Below are 17259 nucleotides of genomic sequence, written 5' to 3'. Positions count from 1 at the left end.
TTAGGTTCTTTTTTAAGTTGAAATCTATTATGAAGATATTTTTATTGTATGTAAGCTGACATTGCAGACCCTACTGATCCAAAATTGAAGAAATAATATACTATGATTAGTTAATTATCTCTATGATTCTTTATCGATTTTGTTTTCATTTGCAACATCTTTGGTTTCATTATCATTTTCTATTTCATCCATATCCTCTTTAGTACTAAAGTCATTCAACAAGCTTTCCTTTTCGCCCTCCTCGTTTTCCACGCCACCTGCCCACGGTTGCACTTCACCAGAACCAAAAACAATATAAAATGATGTACCCACAATGAGTGTTAATCCAGAGATGTAAAAGACCAGCATCCAGTCACTCCGCTCCTAAAATTAAACATAAAAAAGAATCAGTATTTTTCTTAGGCTACGTCATATCCTCCTTCGTTTCGAGCGTAAAACTCCTACTCTTCGGGCTATGAGCACTGCTCTTGTTTTGAATATTGAAATTCTCCAGATAAATCGCATGCGCACTGAGGTTTTAATGAAACAATCGAAAGTTTCGAAACCTAAGCCAATCAGCTGTGTTTTAAACATTCTTTTATTTAAAATCTCTATTGATAAACATATTTTGTGAATGTTGTCTATTATGACCGTGAAAAGCACAGCTCAAAATCATATACACTCATTTCGTTTTATAAGCATACGGTAAATTTCGGCTGAAGCTCACTATGCTTAAGCAAAGCTCAATTTTGAGCCTCGACTATGCTTAACCCTATGCTTGGTAAAAAAATTATGAAGGGTGTTGTGCGCAGATTTGTAATACTTGCGCAGATTTGTAATACCTGCGCAGATTTGTAATACTTTCTGCGCAGATTTGTAATACCTGCGCAGATTTGTAATAAACTTTGCGCAAATTTGTAATACTTGAGCTGCGCAGAAATGTAATACTTCTCTGCGCAGATTTGTAATTTGGAATTGATATTTTCATTGGTAAACAAATTCTTTTCTGTGAACAAAATACATTAAAAAATACTTAGAAAATAATACCCAAATAAAGTTGTGTTTATTGAGCACATCGAATAAATAAATAATCAATTAATATTTCTTTTCTAAGCAGTGCTTTTATAAGAAATTTATCTGGTAATATATAAATTGTTTATGAGAATAGCACGAACATTAAAAGAACTGCTTTTATAAAAAACTAATCAATAACTCGTAAAATGAAAATTATTTCTTGTCGGTAATTGTTTATTTCGAAGTGAACAAGGTACGAATAATAACACGAACATATTTATTTTTTGTAAGCACTGCTTTTATAAGAAACTAATCAATAACTCGTAAAATGAAAATTATTTCTTGTCGGTAATTGTTTATTTCGAAGTGAGCAAGGTTCGAATAATAACACGAACATATTTATTTTTATAAGCACTTTGTTATGAAAAAATAATTAATGATATAAAAATATTTTTGTCAACATTTTATCATTTCAAGAGGCAGTACCAAAGTTGATGAACAATTTATAAGATGATATGATAAGAAAACATTGATTTGCTCTAAAACCACCTTTTACCTAGCTAGGAAACCTGTCCCCTCTGACTGAATTTCTTTTATAACCTTTCATAGCACCTACATTACATTCCAGCATGATATCTCAAGTGAAATTATTATGAGTTAACTTTCTTTCAAAAAGAGTTTGATGGTTGAAGCTTCGGTATGTTTTTTGTTGTTGTTAGATAGAAAAAATACATAAAGATGAAAAAAAATAAAACATGATTGAAACAATTTCCATTAGATTAAAAGATATTGATTCGTTTCTTATAAAGTTGAATGCTTATAGAAAAAATGAAAATATTGAAATTGTATTCAAAATCCCATGTTTGTATTGAAAGAACCAACTGCCGAAAGCCAATTTCCATTAGATTGAAAGATATTGATTCGTTTCTTATAAAGTTGATGCTTATAAGAAAAATGAAAATGCTTAAAATTATTCCCAATCCATGTTTGTATTGAAAGAACCAACTGCCAAAAGCCAATTTTCATTAGATTAAAATATATTGATTCGTTTCTTATAAAGTTAATGTTCATACTAAAGATATACAACCTTTGTGTGATTTTCTGATTATTTTTTAAGTCTTTTTTTCGAAACTTTTCTTCGTGGGAAACATATGCCGAAGTAAAAATCTAAATTCCAAATTATAAATCTGCGCAGAGAAGTATTACATTTCTGCGCAGCTCAAGTATTACAAATTTGCGCAAAGTTTATTACAAATCTGCGCAGGTATTACAAATCTACGCAGAAAGTATTACAAATCTGCGCAGGTATTACAAATCTGCGCAAGTATTACAAATCTGCGCACAACAAGGGGGGTAAAAAATTTCGCGCATTTTCCCCTATCTTTAATCTTGAGAGAAATGAAGACATTCTATTGTTTTCGAATGTTGTAGTTATTATAAGTTGTGTTATTTATAAGAGATTAAACAAAAATAAATTCACCAATTTTGTTTGTAGTTCTCTTCTTCATTCTTCTGTTATTTTCTGAAGTTTTGGAAATTATGATTCTAAAAATTTCTTTGGCTGAGCCTCAAGGTATGCTTAGCATATGCTTAATTTTTCTGGAAATTTGAGCTTCAGTATGCTTATAAACGTTATGCTTATAGTGTATTTACGCTGTGCCGACGAATCGAGATTCTATTCATCGCGCAATCAGCGAAGACAAAAGTAACCATGACGACCATCCAAGATCTTGGATGAGCGTCATAGTCGATATTTTTATTCCCGTCGTTGAAAACACAACTTACAAAAAGTCATCAATGCTTTGTAAAAAGAGTCAGTGATAGAGAATCATAACATAAAGTCTGTCTATTATTTCGATTCAATTAAAGTGACATTTCCATAATTAAAAGTTTAGTAATTACTGTTATACATTTGGGGATCATGTAAAAGATTTCTTTCGAAATAAACTCATTTCAACTACACTTGGAGGTTTCTGGGGAATTCGTAAATAGTAAACTGCATACTGATACAGTCTGCTAGACATTAATATGGTAATATTTGCTCTTCATCTTTGATTTTTTCTACAGTGATTAGATTGACACATGCGCGATAAAATTTCTATTATTTGTCTTCAGAGGTTACTATTTTCTTTGAAAACTTAACCTCTGATACTCAGGGTAGTCTATTATGTTTAAACCTATTAATAAGCAATTCCCGGTGGGGGTCACTAGTGGCCGCCTATAGCACTGTTGGAGTGAGACTTCCAGTGAGATTTTTAGAGTTTTCTTGGGAGAGAATTTTTGAGCAATCCTTCTAGTGCAGTGGGTAGAGTTTTGATACTTAGCGTGTCATAAGGCATGAAACCCCTTTCTAAGTAGCTCGCTCTTTAAATTTGATTTGAATTTTACATCAGGTCGGATTAGTTTGGAGTAGTTATAAAAGTTTAACAATTTTGTCTTGATACAACGCTCATTTTTTTATTTAATTTTTCAGTGAACATAAAAGAAATTCAAACAAAGAATGAATTCTTACTCCAGTTTTACTGATGATTCCAACAACAATTGGAACGATAATGTTCGGCACCGTCGCACACGTGTTCGTTATCCCAATCAAAATGGCGGCATATTGGGGTGCAATATCTAAATGGTTGACGCCAAAACCCGCCCATGCTATACCTACATGTTTAAACATAACATAATGTAAGACCAATTGACACTCGATACGTTTTGATTTTGATAGAAAGATAAACTTTGAATGGACGAATTTGAAGCTTTAAAATCTCTTCAAACTATTCAAAAATTAAGATTAAATGTGATAAAGGTCGATGCAGTTTTAGAAAATACAAAATGCTTTTTGAACAAATTAAATGCCTTAATCGAAGCATTCAAAGTTATCTTTCCAACAAGGCATTATTATTAACAATCTTTTTTTCTCAAAAAAAGCGTTTGTCAAAATACACTACTATTTTAAAATGGTAGATGTAGAGTTTTTTGGGAGGGATGATAAAATTTTATTTCTTGTATACAAACTAATAAGCTTTGATGTAATTGAATTTATTTTCAATTTTTACCTTCCAGCCCAGCTCCGAAGATGAGAAGACCCGCAGAAATTTCATGGTAATAAATGTTCGGTGCAATCATGAACGAAAGCGCACTCAAGATGAACCCTGAAAGGAGAAGTTAAACATCAGGTAAAAATAGTTTTTTCTTGACTTTCTTGACTTTGTACGACACGAATAGGATGTTGATCAAAAACTCGTATTAGATATAAAATTGGATTTCATAAAATAGACTCATTGAAAACTTAAAACCTTAAAACCAGCAGGGCTTTTCCCGGTTCGAATCCTTGCATCTTCCAATTCTTTTAGTTTCATTCATTGATAGCCAACCCATCTAACCATGAAAACGATCTAAAGACTGCCCTAGATTACTAGCCTATAAACGTAAAATATCGATTCTATCTGTCTCTGACTTACCTACACCAGTGAATACTTTACGTAGAACTGTTGCCGAAACACCTCGCCTTCTCAAACATGAAGATAGTTGACCAGAGACGAATGTTGAAAATCCCATCAGGAAATATATCAGGCTGGTGTATTGACCGGACTGGGAATGACGAGAAAAAATAATTGAAAATATTTAGTAGAGAGCAAACACTTATAGGACCCGTGACTTCTTTTATGCGACGCGACAAAACCTGGTCCATTTCAAAGAATGAAGTTTTACCAAAAAAATAACAGATACATAATTTTCATCGAACCCTGCAGCGGATCAAAGGGGTGCTCAAAATTTATGATGGGGAGTGTTTATTCCCCCCGTCATAAATTATGAATCCCCTCAGAATCACCACTGGAATCAGCGCTAATCTCTGTCCATCATAAGGAGATTATGCCGTACCTGAACGTCGGTTCAATACCAAAATAAACAGCAGAAAGAATTATGAAGAGAGACCTAAAGTTCTCTTATAAACAGTTGTTAACTTACTTTAAAAATTCTATAATTTAGAGCTTCACTCAAATATTTGGGGAAGGATGTTTGAATCAAACCGAATGCCCATCCTTCGCACGTGTGGGCCACCGCAATTGAAATGAAAGGTAAAGAAGTGAAGATTGAAAACCATGGAAGATCATCTGAAAGCTGAAATGAAAAGTTGTGTTCATAGTAAAGGTAAGATTTTAGTGTCACCTTGAATTGTGAGCTAATGAAAACGAAAGACCAAACTCGGCTTATCCCGCATGTACGGTTTATGCCGTATATAGAAGTTCTTCATGTTTTTTAAAGTTACGTAATTTCCACCATTATGGAAGCAAACGTTCGAATATGTAAAGGTGATCGCTTACGAAAATCGAACGTTTTTTTCCGTCTGACGGAAAGTTTGTAACTCAGCAAATCATGAAAAACTCTATACCTTGTTTTCCGAACTGAGGTAACAAAAGCTAGGTTTTTGTCGTCTTGGAACCAAATGGCGGACTTGTGTTTTAAATTCTATCAGCAAAAAATGATTTCTGCGGTAATATTCATAGGAAGGGACTAAATCTTATACCACACCCCTCACTAATACGCATTTTATCGCTGTCTCTTACCTTTTGTGAAGTGTGCTCTGATTCCAAACTTTCTAAAATCATTCTTCGTTCAACATTTGATATATGGTTATCGTCTTCTGGTGAATCTGATGCAAGGATCTGCCATACAACTACCCAAATTAATGCTAAAATACCTGAAAATGAAATAATTTATCTTTTACACTGGGCTTTCAGTCGTATCCATTTATTTGGAGTGAAAGAAACGTTACTAAACTTCAAAACGTTCCTGGAAAATCCTTAAAAATTTCCATATACGTGGAAACAAAACATATACCAATATAGTTGAACTCGCTACTTCAATTTCAATTTTCCATTATCTTTCTGGTTTGGTAAAAAAAATATGTTCTGTTTTCCCCGATGCAGGCTTCCCAAAGTGCAAGGGTCGAAATGTGAGAACGTGCACTGTAGGGGTGTAATATGAAAATTTTGGAAAATCTGACTATTTTCTGAAGTAAAATACACCATAAGGGTCCATTTTTCGACCAACTTACTCAGTTTTGGCTAAATTTTCTCTGCACTGTAAAGATTCAATCTTGAATAAGTTTTTTCAGTGCATACGGTAGTTTTAAGATCGGGTGCACCCCCAGGTTCAATTTCGATTATATATGTGTGATAATTTTACTTACCAAAGAAATAGAAGACCCAGCTCCATCCACAAACCTCACAGAGGTATCCAGCAAGTAGTGTTCCTGCCACCGATCCTGCATACGATCCTATGATTAAATAAAGATAGAACGGAAATTTTGAAGGAGCAGTCATAAATTAGGTGATACCCTAGGCTAAAAAACTTTTTTTTTAGTTTTTGTTTGATGGTTGTACCTGCTAAACTAGAAACCAAAAGAAGTTCCCAATTGCCCCGATTGGGAAAGATCTAAAAACCTTGTTGCCTTATTGAAATTAAGGCTGTCCAGATATAATTGGCAGTGGAAACAAGAATGCCTGTAACTTTTAATAGTGAAATATAATTCCAAAAACTTTTAATTTCACTGTTCAAAAAAGATAACATAACCACCGTTTTTAGTAAAAATTTGGAGATTTGATATTTCACAGAAAAGTGCTACCAAGGGGTATTTCGGGTCCCATATCTTCCGAAGGACTTTTCCGTTTGCCTTGATATTCAACAACCTTCTTTACCTAAGGTTGAACTACCACTAGTTTAAAAATGAACGTTATAGCATAAAAAGAAAAAAAGCTCAATATTTGCAATCGCAAATTTAACCGCTAAAACTCGCGAATTTTTCAACAAAAAATACATTCAAATATAGCGCTTTTGAATCTCTAAAACAAGCAAAAAAAAATTTTGGAATTATATTTCACTATTAAAAGTTACAGGCATTCTTGTTTCCACTGTCAATTATATCTGGACAGACTTTAGGACTTGTTTGTTGCACAATGACTTCCCATGTGCATTAGTTTGAATGTAAAGTTCAAATTCTACTGAGGGGCAAACAAGGCAATTTTTGGCATTGATAACATTTTGCTGAAGAATTCCATCCATATTTCCCTCTTACCTGAATGAGGTATGGTGACTAGAGCCGCCCTTTCCATGGGTGGCGCCCAACGACTCCATATCGAATACATTGCCGGGTAAATGCAACCCTATAATTAAAAAAGGTGCTTTATCCGCTTTAACCGTGCCAGCATGTATTTTGATTTATTGAATTGTAAACATTCTTTGGCGTATTTTGCTAGATAGCTAGATTGCCTCCATTTCCCTTATAACAGCTTATTAATTTAAAAGTTTGAAGGATATGTCAAATAAAATCAACCATTACTGTCTTTAATAAAACATTCGATTTGTGGAAGTAATGACCGTTTCAAATTCGAATGTTTTCCTCTATAGGCCATTTCACAGTCGCAAAGCGTAATGGGTAATCAGGACCACTGCGTGCTAATGACGACTTACTATTGGTCCAGAGTTTTGAAATTTTTTGAAGATTATTGCGTCTAGCCAACAGAAAGCCGTTACGGAGGCGCAATCAGTCCTGATTACCCATGATCCATTTCGACTGTGAAATAGCCTATAGTGTCTGATTTTTGTTAAATTACGCAATTTCCCAACACTTTTCACACCTCGTCATTTTTGACCAATAAAGCTCTCCTTACCTCACAAAGTCCTTCGACTAGCCGCAACACAAATAACAGCACCCAGTGCTCTTTCGCCGCCAGCGGTGTCAGGAGCGTCAAAAAGCCACTAATCAAGATGGCGAATCCGAACAAATTTTTCCCGCCAAAACGGGCGGCTATATAACCACCAGGAATTTGTGTGATGATGTAACCATAATAAAATGCTGCTAATAAATGACCTGAAATTGGATTGTATACAGATATACAAACGGCGCCGAAATATATTGGGTATTTTAATGCTTTTCAGAATTTAAAGATAGGGCGAGAATTGCAGTTTCAGTACTTCCGCTTTGTTTCATTGAATTTTTTCATTTGGGAGGGGTTAAGTTGCTTCCAGGCTATATTTTCAGCCTTATTGGAACATTTTTGAGCTTTTAGATCCTGAGATCCTATGGTCCTGAGATCCTATGGTCCTAAGTCTTAACTCTCATGTTAAAACTCTACTTTCCAACCGTATTTTAAATGTTTTAAAGCACTTAAAAATCACTTGCGGTTTTCAAATTTGAGTGAATTCACCTTTAGTGCCAAATATTACGGTTGGGATTGTAGTTTTTAATTATTTCCGTGGACACTTCTAGAATTCCGTGGACTTACATCCTGAGTAGTAGGCCTGTATCTCTTATAAGAATTTTTTATGTAGGCTAAGCAGAAGTGTTTCCGCCTAACAGAAAAGATTCATGGGCTTTACCTTGAAGTTCTCTGTTCCATTGAAATTCAGCCAACGCCTAAAAAGTAATAAAGGTGATAATAAAAACACTCAAAACTCATTGTTTTTTTTATTGTATGGCCTCTAGAATTTTACCTACACATAACCCGATATTTTTATCGTTATCAAATAAATGGGCGTTTGTAAGTTTGTCACTGAAAACATTTAATCAAGTCACAGAAAAATATTAGACTGTACTCCAACTTACCGTATATTCCGTCCCATCAGCCCTCACTCGTGTATGATTTGATGTCATGGCAACCAGCGTCACACTCAAATCAACACGTAAACAATAAACATTGAAAAACCCAAAGAAACTCAACAAAGCCAACACATAACGTTTTGGTAAGCATTTGCAAGTCCTCGATTGAAATCGAAAATCATCATTCGTTTCGAGACAGTCTTCGATGGAGGGCGGTTGTTCTAAATAACTCCTCGTCCCGCCCTCACTGTAACTTATACTCAATTTTACTCGAGCAGTATTCTTCTTCCCGTATAAATGTAAAATATCACTAGCCGTAGATCCACCATCCTCAAAAGAGTTCTGATGGTATAGAGGCTGTTTTTTAGACCCATTTGCAGTCACTCTTTTATCAACTTCCAGATTATCTGATAGTGGCATAGGAGTTTCAGCTTCTATGTTGTGAGCCTTCTGATGATATAGCGTCTTCTGTTGTTCATTTTGTTCTTCGCTCATCTTGCTCATACAATGTGGAAACTTCTCAAGTTCTACGTATCCTCAATAATATCTCTGATTTACCATGTCTATTTATTAAACAGTAGAAGTTTATTGTATGGTTGTTATTCGGGCTGTTGTTTGATTTAGAATCCTTGATAAAAATTTTATCCACTGAGATTGGATGAAAATTTACAATCTAATAATAATAACCCCAAAATACACCAATAATATCTGTATCTCCAACAATTAAAAATCACATCACAATCCTAACCTTTATTTGTATAGCGGCATTTCCATGATGCCTGCAGAGCATGCAGATTTCTATCATGCTGAAAATGAGTAAAAAATGGAATGTTCGAAAAAGTCTTGTTTTTCTTTCGAATGTCTGGATCGTGAACTCATTTTCTGAATTTTTCATTTTATAAATCTGTTATTTTTATAGCGGCTGCCTTCATCAAATCTCAAATAAAACAAACAAATTATATGCATGCAAAATATCTAGGTTTTTATCTGTAGGAAATATAAAATCTTTTAACATCCCTAACTAAATCTCCCTTCCCGAAATATCACTGCAGTGAATTTGGTCCTACCCGAATCTAGGTAATCTGACTACTGGCATTTGCCAAAGTTGACGGTCCCCTTATATTCTAAATTAACTTTTGTACAGCGCATTTATTTACTAAAATAGATAAGAACAAACTATATAAGAACATAAGGCCTCGAGTTGAGAACATTGTAAAACTTTACGGACTCTAGAACACCGAATTTTACAGGAAAATGGGTAAAAATACTCAAAAAATGGCAAAAATAAGAACATGTTAAGAACATTTTTTGGCTTGAATTTCAAAAAATTACAAAAACATCCCAAGGCTTCAAATATTTTGGATGTTCTTATAAAAAACGTGTACTGGTATCATTGGTGATCCTCGGGATGATTTGTTATGTGAGATTACAAACACCTCCACTTTCATCTCCACATGTTAAGATTGCGCCAAACACAGCAGAAAAGAACAGGACAGCAACAGGAACAGCGTTATTAAATCCAGAAAAATACTGGAACATTTCTGGAGCAAAAATAACGTACGGAAACTCAATATGAATCGATATTCCCATATGCTTTTTATGGCTGGGGATTTGAATTCCATCAATCAATCAGAAAATTCAGCGAGGATAGGAAAAATAGCATTACATTTTGCAGTGAGAATTGGTTTTCTTGATTATTATCAGGGGGGACAAAAATCTGATTTTTCCAATGGGAATGATATTTTTGCCACTGGTTCTGTGAGAATAGGGAATTAGTCAATCTTTTAGAAAATTTTGGGAGATTATTATTTTCATCAAATATGAAATAAATTTTCTCGACCCACAAACATTTCATTTCATTTCTAGAACAAAGCAATCAGTTCACTACTGTCTCTTATTATAATTTTAAATATTTGTATTTTCGAAACGGGATGAAAGACTTCTGGAATAGGAGGAGCATTTCAGACTTCGGATGAAAAGATGGTCAAACTGAAGATATTTTACTTAATAAAACAAGGTTTATGAATTCACACTTAACTATATGATTATATTGCCTACTATACCTTTAAGAAAGTAATTTCGGTGAAAATTGGCAAAATGAAGCTTCTCAAACAAACATTTGAGATTAATTTAAAAAAATATATACGAAGAAACTTTAGCAGTTTTGCCTTGAACTTGAAATTCGTCAAAATTAGGTAAAATTATAACAAATGCAAAGTGTAGTAATAAGACTTGTTTGGAACTTTTTATAACTTTTACTGAGCTTTGACCTGGCTGGGTTTATAATGAAAAATTTGTTAGAGTTGTTTTGAAAGTTATCCGAGTTTGATTTGTGTACTTTAATAATGTTAGTTGATAAATGTGAACTGACAGATGTAATGGGAAAATCAGATGTGTTGAGAAAAAACATATGTAAAAGCAGCTCAAATTTCGGAAGAAATGTATTAGGAATTTATTTAAAACTTACAATATTTTTCTTAGGAATTTTATTAATTGAAATTATCTATTTGACTGGCTGAAAATACTGGTATAGGTCTTCGAGGGTGTGGATTGATAAAATTGATCAAGAAGTGCCCTTATACTTTTTTACCAATGTAGTTTTTGAATAAATTCCTTAAATATTGCATTTTTGGAGAGTTTTTAAATGTTTTTTCAATTCATTATGAATTATTCTTAACTTTTTGAGGAAAATCATCCTAAAATATTCTTACGGTACACGTTTTTTTTTTATAAGGAACCTTAACTTTGCTCTGAGCCTGGAGTTCCTTATGTTTACAGAGAAATTCAGCCTCAAAGTTCCTTATCGAGTTCCTTATTTACATAGCTGCTAGGTCAAAGGAAACTATGAAAATGGGTGGTTTTATGGAAACATCGACTATTTCAACAAAGAACTCGGAGAATACAAGATAATTGCCGAGATAATTGCTAGTTCAAGTGAAAACTCTTACTGTTCCTTAAGATTTGTTTTCTTATCCTCAGCCTGGGCAGTTCCTTAACAATTCCTTATTTTTTGGACCATTTTCAGCCTCGAGTTCCTTATAAACGTGTTCCTTATATAAAAAAAACGTGTATTCTTAGGTTTGGATCCAATACCAGCCGAAACCTGTAAGCATGTAATACTCCTACTTCAAGCAAAAAATTGGCATTTTTGTTGAACCTTTTAGCATTTCTTGATAATAATTGGCAATTTAACGGTAAAATGCTCTAAAAATGACATTCTAAGGGTTTAATTGCCAATTTCCATGGTGGTAGTATTCTTACCACATTCTCAATTATTTGGCCAATCCATCACAAATATTCTTGTAAAGTATGTTCTTATAAAAAAAGTGTGTACAGTTTGTTTTCAAAAAATGGGCACAAGAGCATAGCGTAGCCGAGGTGTGAATACTGTTTCATGCAAAATGTACTTCTCAAGGTATTAGATCATATGCCAAAAGGAATAATGCAAGTGTTAGCAGACATATATGGTCAAGATGTTATACAGTAAGATTTGTTAACTTATCAAATGACGATTTATTTTATGCAATCAAAGCGATATTACAAGATGACCATTTTAAAATAAACATTGGAAGATGACACATGTGTAAACATCCTTGTATGCAAGCAAGCAAGCTTAGAGCGTATGGTACCCTCAACAAAATGTAATACAGCTTAGTTAGTTTGTGTTATGCTATGGTTTTGACTTGTAGATTTTATTATGGCACTATTTTTAAATGGATCCATTCTCCGCTTTTTTAGATACGATGAATATTGAAGGAACACATTTCTCTCTCATACATTCCCGTCTTATATACCGGGTAGGAAAATTGGCTAAATAAATTTCACCGATGAATCGAATACCCTGAATTTTTATCTATTGATAAATCCACTGAACGAAAGTTCTGAACGAAAGTTCAGTGGGACACCCTTAATAATGTTTCTAATCAAAATAAAAGCACGTAAAACTAGACAAGGTCACCCTAAAAAATTGGAAAGATCGGATTCAACAAACGCGTTTATGTCGCCAAGCTCAGGACTAGGTCTTTAATGGTCCTTAGCATCTTGAGAAGATTGTATTGATGTATGCAACGGAAATTGATCATCTTATCGTTCGAAACTCGAAAAGTTCTACTGTTCATCTAGCCGATTATATCGTCTTCGCAAGATCACTAAAAAAGGGATGAATTCGAAAACGGTGGTTAACTCGGGGCGGAGTAAGCAGTGGTGTAAACCGCCCTGACGCCCTGACTCTGCGCATATATATTTTCCCGCGTTTACTGACCCTCTCTAACGGACGATAGCATTGTTACTGTTCATCGTGTGTTTCCTCTTTATATCCGTCATGATTTCATGATTAATTCACTGAACTGAAAAGACACGGAACAGATCAGATTACAAAAATCCAGTCATGACAACACATAAACCATACTGCTAAGTTAAGGGTTATGTCACTTTTCCGTTCCTTTGCTTGGCAAGGAGTATAGAACAACTATCTAATTTCTTGATACTGCTTTTTTTGAATACCTTTTTCTTACATTGGATGCTCCTGAAATGAATTTTCTTTTTCCAATTAACCATTTGAGGACAGTGACCTACCTAATGTGCAGCCCTTTATTTTAAGGTTCTAAAATTGTGCTGTAATAATAAAAGACGGAATCGAAATTGCATGAAATATTAAGGTTAGGCAAAAGGATAATTTTGGACCGAAAAAAGGGACAGTTATAGTCACTGTAAGTGATCTGTTTTGGGTTTTAGATATTGTTATTTCAAGCTCGAAACCCCGGAAAGCCATTTCACGTCAACTGTGTATCAATTTTTGACACTTTCTTACAATTTTGTGATTGTGACGTCGACACATTTCTTTATTTGGAAAATACATAACGACGTGACGGAATATGAGATTCTTGAGAATTTTTTTCCTTCATTTCGTCACTGAGCGACGATTTTATAAGATAACCAAACAAAAAATATTTCCCTACAATAACAAACCACTTTATGTTATAAACAGAATATCAAAGGATCAAGAATATCAAGTGGAATCCTCTCTAATATAGTTTTTTTAAGTCAAAAGTGTTGAAACGTAACGGGTTCAATGATTTTCCAATATATTTGGAATTGGGATTTTTAAATTTAGTGTAAAGTTAAGCGTCTTAGGCTTAAATTAGGATCAATTAAATCTAACTATGTTTTGAAATTCATTCAGTCGTTTTGATCCTTAATAACCAAGGTCTTATTACTTCCGATTTCTCCTTTGAGTGCTCAAAAACTATAGACCAACAGTGCTGGTTTTCTAAGGTTATAGTAGTATTCTAAACTTGGGAATAAAATATATTTATGATGGACCAGCTATAATTGATTTCCAGGTATATTTCGATTTTTCGTTATCATTTTCAGGAGCAACTGCTATATATAATGCGAAAATGTTTGGCTATAATCCTCAGTGGATTGATAGTATTACAGAATCTTCTAACAGTTTCCTCGCAATCATGCAATGGTGAATCTATCCAAGACCTGAATGCAACGTATATCATTGGAGGTTTGTTTCCCGTCCATTATCGTGTTTCGGAAACAAATCAATATATATTCAACATTCTATCTATTGTATGGGTCGAAGCGTTTTTGTTCGCTTTACGTGAAATCAACAATATCAAAGATCTGCTACCAGGTATTAAGCTAGGATACGATATCAAAGACACGTGTAATGATGGTATGGTTGCTGAAAATCATGTCCTTGACCTGATGACAGATCGTAAATTCTTTCAATCATCACATCAAGCGTTTAGTAATTGGTACGCCCCATGTGAATGTTACGATGAGCAACAGTCAAAGATGATTGGAGTTGTTGGTAAGATATTGTTCATATTTCTTGAAGTAACTTTTTAATATCTAATTTGATTTTGGCAAGGAAGAATTGTCTTAAGCGTTATTTTACTTTGGAAACTGAAAAATGAAAATGTTGACTATCCGTAATTTGAACTCGAACAGGGAATTTTATATGTTCGAATTACAGAGAGATTCGAATTATAGAGAGTATTTTAAGAGGGTTTCTCCCTGACGGGAACTGGAAATAGGTTCGAATTATAGAGAGATTCGAAAAAAAATATAATAGAAGCTCAAATAAGCAAAATTGACTGTACTTTTAAATGAATTTTGCTTCGATCTTTTAAAAAACCTGTAGTATATTTCCTGCATTAAATTACTTTTGCAGGTGGTGCATCATCAACGATCTCGTCCATCGCTGCCCATACCCTAATTGCTGGCAACATACCACAGATATCCTATGCCTCCACCAGTCCATTGCTATCCAACTCCAGGACGTATCCCAACTTCTTGAGGACCATACCCTCAGATTTACAACAAGTATCAGTGGTAACTGAGCTTCTCCAAGTCATGGATTGGACTTACGTTTCTTTGTTAGCCACTGATGATGATTTTGGGAGACTTGCTTTAAATCTTGTCCAAGAGAACTTCAAACAGAACAATATTTGTATCGCGTTAGAATATCTGTATAGTTCCAATCTTTCCACTGGAGATTTAGCTGAGATCACTAGAGGATTGTCTAAATACCAGAATAGAACCAAAGTTGTTATCATATGGGCAACGGAGTTTTGGAATATCGAAAAGATCATCACTAATACATCTAATGATGGCCTGGACGATATGTTATGGATAGTTTTAAGCGAAAGTTGGATAACGAAGTTCCAATCAAATCTTCCTAGACGTCAGCATGTTATAATGTTGCAATTAGAAGATTTTCAAGTAGAGAGTTTTGTAGATCATATGAATAAACTATCATTTGGATCAGACCTTGGCAATATATGGATGCCACAATATTGGACAAGTCTTGGAATATGTCCTGAGAATGAGGGTGAGAGAACAAAATATTGTTACGATCATTGGATTCCCGAAGGTCGAGTTTTAGGTCGAAAATACAGTGAAAACGTAATAGCGTCTGTTTACGCGTTTGCATACGGTCTTCATAAGACATTGGATTGTAATGAAAAGAACTGCGAACAGAAACCATTTCTTGACTATGAAGCATTGAAATTGAACATCTTGGCAAATACATTTATACTACCGTCGACGAATTTGAGTATTGAATTTCAACCTAATGGAGACGTCAATGCAAACTCGTATCAAATCCGAATGTTCTCATTTGAAAAAAATGTTCTCCTTGGCTCTTGGTCTAAAACTAACAATATTCAAATCAATCAAACTGAATTCTGGCTTCATTATGATAATGAAAACCAATCTTCAACCAACATACCAGCTACTTGCTCAACGCCTTGTAAACCTGGTTTCTATAAAAGACAAGAATCACAAACATGTTGTTGGAGTTGTATACAATGTCCATACGATGAAGTCAGCTTAGGTATTGATTCGCTTGGCTGTCAAAAATGCGGACCACTGGAAATCGCCAATAAACAACAAGACAAATGCGTACCATTACCAAATAAAGAATTCTCACTGACTGCACAAACCGGATTAATAATTGGGATTATTTCTCTTGTCGGATTCATGTTCACATTATTTACGATTCTGGTATACATGATATTATGGGAAACGCCAGGTGTCAAATCCACAAATCGTGAATTATCTTTAATACAGCTGGTCTGTATTTTATTACTGTTCTGCTTTCCGGTCCTGAATTTATACACGCACAAGTCACTCTGCATTGCACGGCAAGTGATATTCGGCAGTCTTCATTCGTTAATTCTGGTCCTTGTTTTATTAAAAACTTATAGACTATTTAAACTGTTTCAACCACAATTCTTTAAGAAACACACACGTATGTTTCTAACTATTTCAGCACAAATTTTCTTCGCTTTTTTTCTATTACTCATTGAAACAACAGTCCTGGCTATGTGGTATACAGTACATCAACCAAGTATGATTTTATACAGTAGTAAAGGAGAAGGTGGTTATATTTACCATTGTGGCGATCACGAGAGTTACGTTTTATACGCTATTATCATTTACGTCATTTTACTGTCCTTGGCTAGTGGGTTTATAGCATTTCGAGCACGTAGCTTACCAGCCAATTTCAACGAAGCGCAATACATTTGGCTGGCTATGTTCACTTATTGTATTATTTGGTGTGCTTTCTTTCCACTCCATTTGAGTTCGAATAAACTTTACAAATCGACTATATTATTATCGATGAACTTAGCAAGTACTTTTAGTTTGATTGCCATTTTGTTTGGTAATAAGATTCGAATGTTGGTATGCTTGCCGCACTTGAACAATAGGTTGCATTTCACCGGGTTGGCCGCTAATGCTTACATTCGAACGTTCTCGTTACGTCAGAGTGAGTCACCGGGAAAGAACAAGAAGAAGAAGATGAGGGATAAGAAACGTGTGATCAGTTTTAGTTTTGAACTGGAAAATAATGTTTAATTTTTAATTGTGATGATATTTCCTATTTTAGACCAAACCTTGTAAAACATTAACCCAAATGAAACTTCTTGTTTTTTTCCAATAAAATTTTTGAATTTTTGACTCAACCCGCTCGTTGTTCTTATTTTCTTCAAAATTTGCCAGGTTTAACCATAGGAATAGTCCTACTAGGGGGAGCTGTTTTTGTTCGGGGGTCGCAAACTAATTTTAATAGCCCCTGAAATAATAGAGCATTTGGCATGTAAATTCCTAACTTTTATTCAGCTTCAAAATAAAAATTTTCACACCTTGAG

At 34.3% G+C, this 17259-nt stretch overlaps 2 protein-coding genes across 2 annotated transcripts; one reads left to right on the top strand and one right to left on the bottom strand.

Moving 5' to 3' along the window:
* Nucleotides 1-7: 7 nt before the first annotated feature.
* On the bottom strand, nucleotides 8-9393 carry LOC136803063 (sialin-like). Its single transcript, XM_067059815.1, has 11 exons — nucleotides 8597-9393; nucleotides 8371-8407; nucleotides 7662-7861; nucleotides 7067-7154; nucleotides 6182-6268; nucleotides 5556-5689; nucleotides 4957-5109; nucleotides 4449-4578; nucleotides 4044-4145; nucleotides 3506-3648; nucleotides 8-363 (listed from the first exon to the last, which is right to left on the bottom strand). The coding sequence occupies exons 1-11, from the start codon at nucleotides 9092-9094 to the stop codon at nucleotides 121-123; spliced, it is 1815 nt and encodes a 604-aa protein (XP_066915916.1). The 5' UTR covers nucleotides 9095-9393; the 3' UTR covers nucleotides 8-120.
* LOC136802990 (extracellular calcium-sensing receptor-like) lies at nucleotides 5069-17073 on the top strand. Its single transcript, XM_067059738.1, has 3 exons — nucleotides 5069-5139; nucleotides 13964-14414; nucleotides 14778-17073. The coding sequence occupies exons 2-3, from the start codon at nucleotides 13982-13984 to the stop codon at nucleotides 16964-16966; spliced, it is 2622 nt and encodes an 873-aa protein (XP_066915839.1). The 5' UTR covers nucleotides 5069-5139; nucleotides 13964-13981; the 3' UTR covers nucleotides 16967-17073.
* The last annotated feature ends 186 nt before the right edge of the window (nucleotides 17074-17259 follow it).

Source organism: Clytia hemisphaerica, unplaced genomic scaffold (genome assembly GCF_902728285.1).
Source record: "Clytia hemisphaerica strain Z4C2 unplaced genomic scaffold, Clytia hemisphaerica genome assembly, whole genome shotgun sequence".
In the NCBI taxonomy this organism is placed as follows: Eukaryota; Metazoa; Cnidaria; class Hydrozoa; order Leptothecata; family Clytiidae; genus Clytia; species Clytia hemisphaerica.
The sequence above is the reverse complement of the archived record's forward strand: the minus strand, read 5'-3'. Positions and strand labels throughout refer to the sequence as shown.

What these genes read in the sequence shown, in the direction of transcription:
- LOC136802990 (XM_067059738.1), top strand. Translation starts at nt 13,982, where the DNA reads ATGCGAAAATGTTTGGCTATAATCCTCAGTGGATTGATAGTATTACAG. An exon ending in AAAGATGATTGGAGTTGTTG is followed by an intron (nt 14,415 to 14,777) that starts GTAAGATATTGT and finishes TTACTTTTGCAG; the next exon opens with GTGGTGCATCATCAACGATC.
- LOC136803063 (XM_067059815.1), bottom strand. Translation starts at nt 9,094, where the DNA reads ATGAGCAAGATGAGCGAAGAACAAAATGAACAACAGAAGACGCTATAT. An exon ending in CTGATGGGACGGAATATACG is followed by an intron (nt 8,408 to 8,596) that starts GTAAGTTGGAGT and finishes ATTACTTTTTAG; the next exon opens with GCGTTGGCTGAATTTCAATG. An exon ending in CTTCGGAGCTGGGCTGGAAG is followed by an intron (nt 3,649 to 4,043) that starts GTAAAAATTGAA and finishes TTAAACATGTAG; the next exon opens with GTATAGCATGGGCGGGTTTT.